We start from the raw sequence: 12,981 nt of genomic DNA, 5'->3' as shown, positions 1-12,981 counted from the left end.
AGTTCCTTAATCCATTTATTGATTGGGTTATTTGTTTTTTGGTGTTAAGGTTTTTGAGTGCTTTATATATTCTAGAGATTAGTGCTTGTGGTAAACATTTGCTCCCATTGGAACCACCATTTGACCCAGCTATCCAACTCCTCGATTTATACTCAAAGGACTTAAAAACAGCATTCTACAGGGACACAGTCATGTCAAGGTTTATAGCAGCACAATTCACAATAGTTAAATTGTGGAACCAACCCAGATGCCCTTCAGTAAATAAATGGATAGGGAAACTTTGGTATATATTCATGATGGAATATTACTCAGCATTAAAAGAGAATAAAATCATGACATTTGCAGGTAAATAGATGGAGTTGGAGAATATAATGCTAGGTGAAGCAAGCCAATCCCAAAAAACCAAACTGAATGTTTTCTTTGATATGATGAGGCTGACTCATAATGGTGATGGAGTGGAATATGAGAGGAATGGAAGAAATTTAGAAAGGGAAAAGTAAAGGGATGGGGAGGGAGGGAATAGAAGGGTAGGAATGATGGTGGAATGAGTTAGACATCATTATCCTAAGTACATGTATGAAGACACAAATGGTGTGAAAAATACTTTATGTATAATCAGTGACTTGAAAAACTGTGCTCTGTGAATTGCATTCTGCCATCATGTGTAACAAATTAGAATAAATAAATAATTTAGTTTAAAAAAAAGAGGACTTGGAGTAGGTATTCATCTACATAGTGCTTTTAGTTTAAATGCCACGAAACAGGAACAATTATCCACTGCTTGTTCTCTGTTCCTCTTGGGCACTGGAAACTTTCCCAGAAAAGGAAAAGCTATGGATTGGCCAGATAACTTTAGGCATTCAATTTGGCCTGGAGTGGACCAACTAGGTTTTGTTTTAAACCCATTTATTTATTTACACTTCTGCAAATGATGGAGTTAAATGGAGATATGAGCCCAAGGACATACATGCAAATAGATAAATGAAAAGAGTTAGTATTAGAGGAAAACATGAGAATGTGTGTGTGGGATTCTTACCAAGATATTTTATAGTAACACATTTACATATAAGTATAAAAAGTTTTGATCACATATGTATGAATTTATTAATACTATATTTCTAACATAGTGACCTTTAAATATTTAAAATGTTTACAGCAGGGACTTAGAATATCATGTCTATTCTATTTCCCATGATATTTCTTAAAATATAAAGCTCAAAGTATAAAAAAGAAAATTGTTATGTATACAGGTAAGAAGAAGAGGCCATGCCAAGTGGCTTGTAAAGCAGAGAAGTGGTTGTTATTTCACATAGAGAACATTCTAGAAAATAGTGATCTCACTCCAGAAAATAATGTTACTTAAATTTTTTAAAATATTGTTTTTAGTTATACATGGACACAATATCTTTATTTTGTTTTATTTATTATTTTTATGTGGTGCTGAGGATTGAATCCAGTGCCTCACATGTGTGAGGCATGTGCTCTGCCACTGAGCCATGACCCCCGTCCATGTTACTTAAATTTTCTAATGATGAAATGGCATGGGACATCAGCAAGTTGATTTTGGCCAAGACAAGGGAAAGCATATATGAGAACAATGTAGGGTAGAGCAGAGAACTTCAGATCAAATGTTTTGCAGAAGATATAAGAAAATTCTGCTGCCCCTTTTCCTCAGTAAGTTATATAAGATGGTTATATACCATTGGTCAAGACTCAACACTGAGGGTTGGGATGTGGCTCAGAGGTAGAGCACTTGCCCAGCATGCATGAAGCACTAGGTTTGATATCAGCACCACATAAAATGAAATGAAATAAAATAAAGAGATTGTGTTCACCTATAATTAAAAAATAAATATTTTTTAAAAAAGAATCAACACTGATTTAAGTGGTTATTAAATAATATATCTTGATTGTTTTGTTATGATTATTTGTGTGCTTTACCAAAAGGAACTTTATATTTCCTTTTAATATGGGAAAAATTTGGGTACCTCTGAAATTCTTGGGTTATAACTTTTAAAGCTTGTTCTAGATGAATACCTAATAGGTGTTGTGTTCAAACAGAACAAATGGGTTTGGGAACATTTGTTCAAATACCATGTATGGCAGCAATGCTTATTTTAGCATTACTTACGGTAATAACAAAAATTGAAACAAAAAATTGCTATCGAGGGGGGCCTAGTTCAATAAATTCTGGTGTATTGATGAAATACAGCCATGAATGAACCACACAAAAACATTTTAGTCAATAATGGACCACATTATGGTGTTCCCATAAGATTATAAATTCCTATTAGTATTTTTACTGTAGCTTTTCTGTGTTTACATTTGCAAATACTACCATGTGTCACCTATAGTATTAAGTACAGTAATATGCTGTACAGATTTGTAGCCTGGGAGCAGTAGGCTAAACCATGTATCCTGCATGTAGGTACTTACCAGGTAGTAAGTACTCTGTGATATTCACAAGGACAGAACTATCCATTTCCCAGAACATATCTCCCTTGTTAAGTTATGCATGACTGTATGCCACAAAATAAATATTTCATTTTTTAGAAATAGTTATATAATTAGACTACAAGAATAATAAAACAAAGCACTGAAGATATAGATAATCACATATGGATAAGGTTATAAAACTTAACCAATAAAATTAAAGGATGCCCAGTTAAGTTTGAAATTCAGATAAAGAACAACTAAATTTTAAGCATATATACATCATAAAATACTTAACTTGCCATACTTATTTAGCAACCAGTTATTATGTGCTCATCTGAAATTTAAGGAATCCTATACTTCATCTAGTAAACTTTCATATATATCATGTTAAACTAACACTTCAACCTCAGCTTCAGAAGTTACAGCCTAAATCTGCCAGGGCTGAATAGAACTTGGTTACATAAAATCTTGTATTGCAGGTAAAACTGTTTCTAAGTTCTAAGTTTCCAAGTTCTTTGAAACAGAACCCGCCCTACATAATATTTGTTTTATTTTCCATAATGTTTTTTTTACTAAAATCTCAATATCTTAGATAAGATCACACACTCTAGAAGTGTTATTTATTCATGTTTGCATGATACAAATATTGTCCTAAAAAAAGCAATAGCTTTAAATGATTCATATGAAGACTTCTAGATAAAATCCAACAGTGGGGTTGGGCATATTTTTGCAATAACATGATATTCTGGCCTCTGATTTTCCCACGCATGGTACAGTAAAAATAATTTTAAAAGCTGTCATTTGCCTTAATAACACTATCAGTCTTTTAAAACCCTGCTGGATTTGATATTACAATTTTAATTTTACCAGATTTAGATTTCCTGGCAATTGGAGGTTAATAAAACATGAGTCAGGAGGTCTAATTTTGTGTTCTGGAAAACTTGAAAGAGCATATGAATAATTTGTTTTGTGCAAGTTTGGTAGACCATCTCCCATTTCCAATGGTTGCTTCTTTTATTTTTAACCCTGACAGGTTTTTAATTTTTTTCCCATGGTTGCTTTAAGTCTTCTGCTTGTTTTTAAGTCAATTTCTATAATTTGGGTGTTTCTTTTGTATCTGTTTATGTAAAATGTCCTTAAAAAGCCAGACTATTTATTTTTTATCACACACACTTTTAATATTATGCATTTGATGCCAAGATTATCTTGTACCTATAATTTATAATAGTACTAATTGGCTTAGATTTCAATCTGAATTTTACTGACTGATTTTGTATTTTATAATTGCAATAATTTTAACTAAGTTGTCTGTGACCTGAGTCAATCTGTGTTGTTTTTTGACAAGCCTGTGGAGGATTTGGGCAGTCAGTGCAGGTATCTGTCAGGAACACCTCCTGGGTTTGGCCAGTCACCAACCCTGTGTTCTGGCTGACTTAAGTTATTTTCTTTCTGAATCAGTTTTTTTCCCTGGAAATGAAACAAAGGTCATACTAGGACTTTCCTCAGAGGATTCTTGTGAAGATTAAAGAAGTTAACATAAAGTTGTAAGAACTCTGAAATGCCCACAATAACCAAGCGTTATATAAATGCCCTTTTTGTTTTATTTTGTGCACTCTACTAAAAGGAATTATTTTCCTTGAACATAGATAACAGTTTGAAAAACTCTAGAAATTTTGGATCATAACTTTTAGTTCTTAAAATTATGTACCTGTGTCTCTGTTGGCTTCTGGCATTTCATTTTCAGAAATGCCTCATGTCAGATTGAATTTTTGTTTCTCTGTTATTATGTTTTATTTTTCTGATTTCTAGTATGACTTTTTTAATATTTTAAAAAAATCACTCAGATATTATATGTCTGGTGTTTTTTGTTTTCTTAATTTCCTCTGATTGAAAGTAATCTCTGAACTTTTAGACAGGAGTGTCTCTTTAGCTTATTAAAGAACTGTGGTATTTTTTTTCTTGTATCTGTTCTTTCGTATGCTTGTGTCTGAGAGATTTGTCCTACTTGTCTGTTACGTTTTCTTTGAGTTCTAGGAGAGTTTCTTGAGCTTATTTTCCATTTGTTATGACCAGTTTGCTTGTTTCAGTGTCCAATCAGCTGTTCTTTCATCTTCCTTTGTAATTTCCTCATTGTTAAATTGTTATTCTGTTCCTTTCGTTGTATTTCCCCTGTGGATCATTCTGCATTCTCCCTTTCTATCTTTGAGGTGGCTACTATAAATTCAGATCTTGAGTTCTTCTTTGAGTTTGGAATGTTACTAAGTCATACACACACAAAAATATGGAGAACTCCCCCATGAGCTCCTTTAGCAGGAGAAACTGGTTAGTCATTTTAAGGCTAATATAAGTTTATGTGCAAGTTGATAATGTATGTTGGCAGGAAGAGCATAATGTAGAATATAGAGAAAGTGATGACTTGGAGTTTAAAAAATTAACAGGAACTTATTAGATATATTAAAATGGAACAAAATAAGTCAGTGGCTTCATACCATTGCTTAGGTATTAGTTGAGATGTGGGCTTCTTCATTCTTGCAAGGGAAAACCATGAAGGTGATTTTCCCCCCTATTTTTCTAATTCCTCCAATAATGAATAATGTAGTCTTCCAAAGTAGGAAGGGTCATACTTTCTGAAAAAGACAAGGATGCCAGGTGGTTTTGAGTACTATTGGTTGAAAATAATTTCTTGATTTGATTATTAGAATTTAATGACATATGGTAGCTTCTGTTCATTGAAAAACAGACAAAAATAATCCTACTACCATTATAAAAAAATATTCTCTAGGCATTTATTTCTTTATATGCTAGTCAAAAGAATGTATGTTCTTGGGGGTGGTGTAAAAATGGGACTTGTTTTAATTCATCAGGCTAACTATTGTAGTTAAGTGATCCAGGTGACCATTTGGCTATTAAAGATTAAATAGAAAATATTTTGGCTATTGTGTCTTTTTTAAAATTAAATGTTTATTTTTGCATTTTAAAGCGCAAATGTATGTATTTGAAATACCAGTTTCTCTTAAATGCTTCATAGGTTCATGTTTGTAAACATTAACAACTGTTAATAAAGATTTTATGTAGTATGTAGATGACATGTAATTTAAGAAGTTTATTTTTAAAGTATATATTTTTATACTTGAATTTTTTCTAGATAACTGTTGAAGGAAAAAATCAAGTTTTCAGTACCAAAAGCAGAACTCTTTTCTATGAGATTCTTTGTGCTCTTGTTAATCCAAAGCTCAAGGATACAAGAGGATTCAGCCACTTAACAGAAGTGACTGAAGATTTTGCCTTTTCTCCGCTGACTGATGTTACCTGTGGCTCTCCTAGTGAAAAGTAAGTATCTTCTAATACATCAATAGTATCTTACATGCATTTCTTCACTGTTTACCAAGCAGCATGTGATGCAAATTGACATTGACATGATATAACTCAGAATTATTTGGCCAAAGCATTGTACCTGTTTGGCAAATTAAGCGAATTGTTTGAAAAAAGCCTAACAGTTCCATGAAGAAAAATGAATGAGTACTGTTAGCAATATATTCTTATTATTTCAAAGTGTGTTTTAAAAGTTGTAAACAGCCATGTCTCCAACTTTTATGTATTCAATGAATAGAAGATACACTCCGAATAGGACCAAAAAAAGGGGAGCTGATTCTGAACTTTAGGGGTCTTTTTTATTAATATCTTTATGAATTTTATTTTCGTGTGGTACTAAGGATTGAACCCAGTGCCTCACACATGAGAAGTGAGTGCTCTACCATTGAACTCTATAGCCCCAGCCCTAGGAGTGTTTTGATATGCTACTACTTGTGCTTCCAAAGACAGCTCTCATACTCTGTTGAACTTTGGGCTGGAGTGTCATGGCAAGAAGCTAGCCAGAGGAGAAGAAAAAAATAAAATACAGTGCATTTAGAGACCTAAAAAAATGTTTTATTTTGTTTGACAACATAAAAGTGGCTGATAATATAACATGCCTGGAAATTGAAATTCAACTTGATTTTCACAGAGGAAATAGGATCTAGAATTATATTTCAGAAGGATAGTAACAAAACCAGCATGGCATTGGCACCAAAATAGGCAGGAAGACATGGAATAGAGTAGAAGACATAGAGACAAATCAATGTAAATACAGTTTTCTGATAGTAAGATAAAGGTGCCAAAATATATGTTGGAAAAAAGATAGCCCTTTTAACAAACAGTGATGGGCAAACTGGAAGTCCATATGTAGAAGAATGAAACTAGACTCTTACCTCTCACCCTGCACAGAAATTAACTCAAAGTATAACAAAGAACGAGGAATTAGACCAGAAACCCTGCGCCTGCTAGAAGAAAATGACTTCCTTAACAAGACTCCTAAAGTGCAAGAAATAAACTAAAAATATCAATAAATGGGACGGTATCAAATTAAAAGGTTTCTGCTTCAAAGGGAAACAAGAGCATGAAGAGGGAGCTTACAGAATGGAGAAAGATTTTTCCTACCTGCTCCTCAGGGTGTTAATATCCAGAATATGCAAAGAACTCAAAACACTTAACACCAAAAATCCAAATAACCCAATTAATAAATGGGAAAAAGAATTAAACAGATACTTTTCAAAAGAAGAAATACAAATGGTCAACAAATAAATGAAAAAAATGTTCAACATCTCTAGCAATTAAGGAAATGCAATCAAAACTACATTGAGATTTCATCTAATTCCAGTCAGAATGGCAATTATCCAGAATAAATTATAAGTGTTGGTGAGGATGTGGGGGAAAAGGTACATTCATACATTGCTGGTGGGACTGCAAATTGGTGCAACCTCTTCGGAAAACAGTGTGGCAATTCCTTGAACAACTAAGAATAGAACCACCATATGACCCAGCTTTCCTACCCATCAGTATATGTCCAAAATATTTTAAATCAGCATACTATAGTAATGCAACATATTAATGTTTATAGGAGCACAATTCATAGTAGTCAAACTAAGGAGCCAACTTAGATGACTCTCAATAGATGCACGAATAAAGAAAAGGTGGTATATGTACACAATTGAGTGGTATATATATATATATATATATATATATATATATATATATATATATATATAACACAATTGTGTACAGATACACAATACTCAGCCATAAAAATGAATGACATTATGGTGTTTGCCTATAAATGGATGGAACTGCAGTAAGACAGACTCAGAAAGTAAAGAGTTGAATGTTTTCTCTGATAGGTGGAAGCTAATAGAAAATAAGGGATGAGGGATTTAAAAAAGGAGAAAGAGAAAGGGGAAAAAGTAAGATGAATTTCATCAAAATATAGGAGACATCAGTAGAGTTGAGATTGAGAAGAGGATTTAAAAGGAGAAAGAGATGGGAAAAGGGAAGAACAGTGGAATGAGTATGACTGAGGTTTCTTATGAGCATGCATGGATGTGGCATGGTGGTTCCTGGCACTGGGTGTATTCACAGGATGCTAATTTAAAAAAAAGTAAACTCTAAATGGATTGAAAAAGAATAGGTGGAGTAGAGGGAGCAGAGGTGGGGAGTGCTGGGGACTGAATTGGAGCAGGTTCTGTTCCATGCTTTTGTGATTATGTCAGGGTGTATCCTGGTGTTGTATGTGACTGAAAAGAATAAAACAACAATAACCATTATTTAATGAGTGCCATCTGCTTAAGACTAAGTTTATGTAAATCTTTTAACAATTTTATTATTTATTCTCAATGAATGCTGTCATCAGTGTTTATTACATTGAAATTTACAGATACTCTGAAGACTACATTTAAAAACTCATATAATAATTTAAATCATCTCTTTATTTATAGATCCCTTTATGAACTCTGGCAGGTTAACTAAAATACCAGTTGAATACCTAAAACTTTTAATGTTAGTTTTTAAGTCCCAGGACATGCAAAGTTAAAAGAGATGGTTAATACAGACATAAAAAGGTTTGTGGTAGCCTTTTTATCAGAGAGAGCAAGATATAAATAATAACATAAGTGATCTTAACTGTACACCTCTGCTCTAGTCTTGACATAGTTTTGCATTGAAGAATATGAGTGAATTATAATATTGAACATTATAACATTATAATATTGAAATTTATATAACGTTCAACTTAATCCTCACCAAAGGTTATATATATATATATATATATATATATATATATATATATATATATATACACACACACACACACACACACACACATACACACACACACACAACACACATATATGGAGAGAGAGTTTTATATATAATAGTTACATATATATGTTATAAAGTATAGTGTATATATATACACTATAATATAGTTCTTTTAAATGTTTTTTTAGTTCATTGTAACCCATTACAATCAGTTTGTTTTGACACAGTCATACATGCATGGAATATAATTTGCTCCATTTTAATCCCTAGTATACCTCCCCTCTTCCCTCCTCCAATTTTTCATCCTCTATTGTACTGGCCTCCCTTCTATTTATTTATTTTTTCATTGGTCACCAGATTATGATGAAGTATGGACTCACTTCCAGGGCTACTTGACCCCACAGTCCTGCTTTGTTACAACTCCCTTCCAACCTCATGGATCCTAGGTGTTCAGACTTTCATTCCACATGAGTGCCAGTGGGTGACAAGGTTAAGACAAAGAACCAGCACCCTTTTTCCCTGTACTCTCCCTTTAACCTTGCAGGGTGAGTCCCAGTGTTTGAGGTTTTTATTGAAAAATAAGCAAAGTATCGATAACTTCAGAGGTGCCTCATTTCAGGAGGCTTCTTCTCTTTACCACTGCTCCTAGATGTCTATCTGAGACCAATGATTAGCAGTTCCTTCTTAGTACCTTTGATATATTCTTTAATCCTGTCTTCAGAAATCTCTGACATGGATTGCTTATTTGTTTAAAGTAAGTTCCCACTTAAGCTACAGAATGTTTCTGTGTGTGTGTGTGTGTGTGTGTGTGTGTGTGTGTGTGTGTGTGTGTGAGAGAGAGAGAGAGAGAGAGAGAGAGAGAGAGAGAGAGAGAGAGAGGTGGGTGGAGGAGGAATCAGATTTAGTATTTTAGAAACATCATGTTGAAGAGGTTGTTGAAATTAAAGAAGAGGGAAAGCAAGAAATAGGAAAACTAGGTGGTAATTCCAGAGACTTGTAGGGCTGAGTGAGGAGGATGGTAGGTTCCATTCAAGCCTGGACAACTTCATGAGACCTGTCTTAAAAAATAAAAAAAAAATTAAAAGGAATGAAGATGTAACTCAGTGGTAGAGTGCCCCTGGGTTCAATCTCCAGTAGGAGGAAGGGAAGGATTGAAGCAAGGGGAAGACTACATAGGGGATAACTGTTGAGTGAAAATGAATGTTCAAATTAACAGAACATAAAAAATGAGAGAGATCACTATTATTTTGTTTTGCTTAAATAACTCCAAAGACAAAGATAACCATAATTATGCATATCTATATATTGTCTTAAGCAATATCAAGAGCATCTGGTGAGAATAGAAGATGTGGGAATTGAGCAAGGATAATGTCAAAAATGATGGAATTCAGAACAGTCACCTGAAAACCAAATACAACCAATGTCATGGATTGTTTATTGTTAATTCACTGTGACCACTGAGGTTGGTCACAGTGAATTAGAATAGGGGCCATTCAACATTAACAATTGATCAACATATTAATGTGTCCCCCACACTTAAGTCTAGGTATAAAGTAGCTTCTGGGATTGACCAAGATGAGTGCATTTGAAGGGCATCAATATAAAAGGTTAGGTGCCAAGAAGGGTTGGTTTTTATCGAGGGTGGGGAGAGTCATTGTGATATAATTGTGATATAATGTCGGTTTGCCAAGATAGAAGAATTTATGGTAGTGTTGACTGGTCAGATTCTCAGTAGATTACAGGTCGAGGAGCCTAAAATGGAGCAATGGGGGGTGAACTTCATTGGTCTTAGTTGCTTTGTGGCCTGGTCACGGGTTCTGTAGAGGCAGCTATTAATCAGGGAGTCTCAATGATGATTTAGGAAGCTGAGTGGGGAGACTGTATTGGATTTTTGACAAGTTGTGTGGAGGCATGTGTAACCCATGGAAATTGAAGTGTTTTCATAGAACACTGGGACCTAGAGCTCTGGATAAATGGTGGGTTAGGTATAGATAATTGAAGGTGCAGATTCAATTGTGGTCATTTAAGCTGTGGAAAAGTTTTTTTTTTTTTAGAGAAGGGTATATAGTTTAGAGGAAAAAGTTATCCTTTGCTCTTTCCTTTTGTTTCTCAAATCTTTCATTTAAAATTCTCTTCATTTACTAGCTTAGGGTGTCTTGGCAAGGTATCATTTAGATCAATGGCCTAATTATATATACTCTACATCTGTTGTGGTCCATGTAACTTAAACACTTAATGCATAAATCTTATACTAATGACCTGATGTTCTCTATAATTTTTAAGGCATGTTTCAGATCTAATTTATCTTTGTTTCTCTTCATTGTTTGCAATGATAATGGGTTCACAGGTTGCAACAGATTCTCTGGGTGACTGGTTACAAATCCAGATTCCTATGACTGCCAACCCCCTCTTGTGAGTAAGATTTCTGAGTTAGTAAGTCTGAGTATAAACTAGATAGCTCTATTTTAAGCCAAGTTCCAAGTGATTTCAACACATATTGAGGTTTGAAAGTAATTTCATTGCACACAGGATCTTATCATACCTAGGAGATCTTCAAATCTGAACTATTAAATGAATAAAGCCCACTCTTCAGAGCCATTTTTCTTACCAAATGGCTTACCAAATTAGTTCAAATGCTCTTATGGGTTAGGAAGGCATGAGGTACCCTCTAGGTAAAACATGGCTCTTGATATAGCTAAGGTTTAAGATGTTCTTGAATCAAACAGTGCTTCAGTTTAGTGGGGATACCCTTTTCTTACCCTGTTCCACCAATACTGATGTGATGAACACAGAAAAGTACATTTTACAGCCATAGATTGTATCTTGATATCCATTAACCAGCTTTTTAAAAAAAAACAAAAACAACAACAACAAAAAAACCTTGTTTTAGGTTACAGGGAGGATTAGTCAAGAGGATGTGGAAAGTTTTGTGGAAAAGTTCATAACAGTTAACCATAAAGGAACTGAAAGCAAATTTTACCTAGTGCTCCTGGGCTGGTAATGTCATTGTTATGTATAAAGAGCAGAATCCCAATGTAATACATTTAAGTGGATATATGGTTGTAAATACTTGCCATTTTAGCAGAATCTTTTATTTATTTTTTCTTGCAGAAGCAAAACCATCCTTGACAGTTGCCCATACTTGTCAATACTGGCTCTTCACTGGTATCCTCAGCAAATCAATGCATTGCTCCTGCTGTCCTGCTGCAGTGTCCCCTTGGCAGCCGGTCTCAGGCTGCAGGGAGAAAAGGGCCTGCAGGCGGTGCTTTCACCTGGCCCCTGGGCCTGAAGATCATCCTAGGCCCATCATGGAGAAATGCTAAATGTGCCCTGTCCTCTGCCTGCTGCCCTCAGTTCTGAGGCTTGTGGCATCAACAGCTGCAGCTGGAGCTTGGTGCAAGCCCTGCCTGGTGGCCGGCTGGCTGGACAGGTGCTGGAGCACAGCCCAGGCCTGTGCTGGAAGACATATGGCACAGAGGTGAATCTGAGCTTCTCATGTGGGTCCCAGTGCCACCCTTGAGTCTCCAAAGTAAAACACTTATGCCCCCGATGAGCTGTTGGCAAACCCTTGTGTGGCCACTGATCCCCGTCCTCTGTGGGCCTGGCATGTGGGATGCACTTCACAGCCACAGGACTCCAATTCAGGAACCAAGAGTGGACTCATAGAGGGGCCAAGTCTCCATGTGAAGAGGTCAGTGGTGAAGAGTTGGCCCTGGGGATAGTTGGTGAGAGCCTCAGGCCAAGGTCAACCATCAACCCCAACAACTCTGACCAGAAGAATAAGGAGGCTGTCTTGTCTTTGGTTCAATCCCCTTCCCCTTTGTACCCCCGCTGCTCACCCAGCATCTACAGGTGCCCCATGGACGCTCAGGCCCCTTACAGAATAGTGCACATGGTCACTAATGCTCCTGCAATTGAAGTAATCTCTAGGTTCTGTATAATGCCTAGGGAATGCACATGCTAGTAAATAGTTGTTATTCTGTGTTGTTTAGAGAATAATAAGAAAAACTCTCCCCAGGTTCAGAATGACTCAATGTTTTCACAGAACATTGTCCCTCCATGGTGGGCTGCATCTGTGGATGCAGAACCTGTGGACACCAAGGGCAGAATGGATGATCTTCAGCCCAGCCTCCGGCCTCTGGCCTTGCCCCTCGGGAAACCTGCAGCAGTAACAGCAGCCAGAGCAGCAATAGATGCTCCTGTGCATAACTGCTGCAAAGGAAGAGTTCTGGGTCTGGGAGGCAGGTGCTGGGGAGTGGCTTGCCCTGTCCTTGAACCAGAGTCCTGCTGGCCCAGGGACCATCCTGCCTTTGAACTGGCCTGGGCCTTTTCTCTGACCAGTCTTCCATGGCAAACATCAATTAATGCCTCAGACAAAGCCAAGGGGCCCATTCTCCAGGGGCCCTCCTGCTCTCC

The 12,981-nt window shown here is 35.9% G+C and overlaps 1 protein-coding gene across 1 annotated transcript in view; it reads left to right on the top strand.

The window, feature by feature from the left end:
- LOC144373347 (adhesion G-protein coupled receptor V1-like) overlaps window positions 1–12,582 on the top strand; it is a 105,410-nt gene extending 92,828 nt beyond the window's left edge. The window contains 2 exon segments of the mRNA XM_078036453.1: window positions 5,582–5,766; window positions 11,677–12,582. Coding sequence (XP_077892579.1) covers window positions 5,582–5,766; window positions 11,677–11,854 — 363 coding nt within the window. The 3' untranslated portion in view covers window positions 11,855–12,582.
- The last annotated feature ends 399 nt before the right edge of the window (window positions 12,583–12,981 follow it).

This window comes from Ictidomys tridecemlineatus, unplaced genomic scaffold (assembly GCF_052094955.1).
Source record: "Ictidomys tridecemlineatus isolate mIctTri1 unplaced genomic scaffold, mIctTri1.hap1 Scaffold_36, whole genome shotgun sequence".
Classification (NCBI taxonomy): domain Eukaryota; kingdom Metazoa; phylum Chordata; class Mammalia; order Rodentia; family Sciuridae; genus Ictidomys; species Ictidomys tridecemlineatus.
This window is presented reverse-complemented; position numbering and strand designations above follow the sequence as displayed.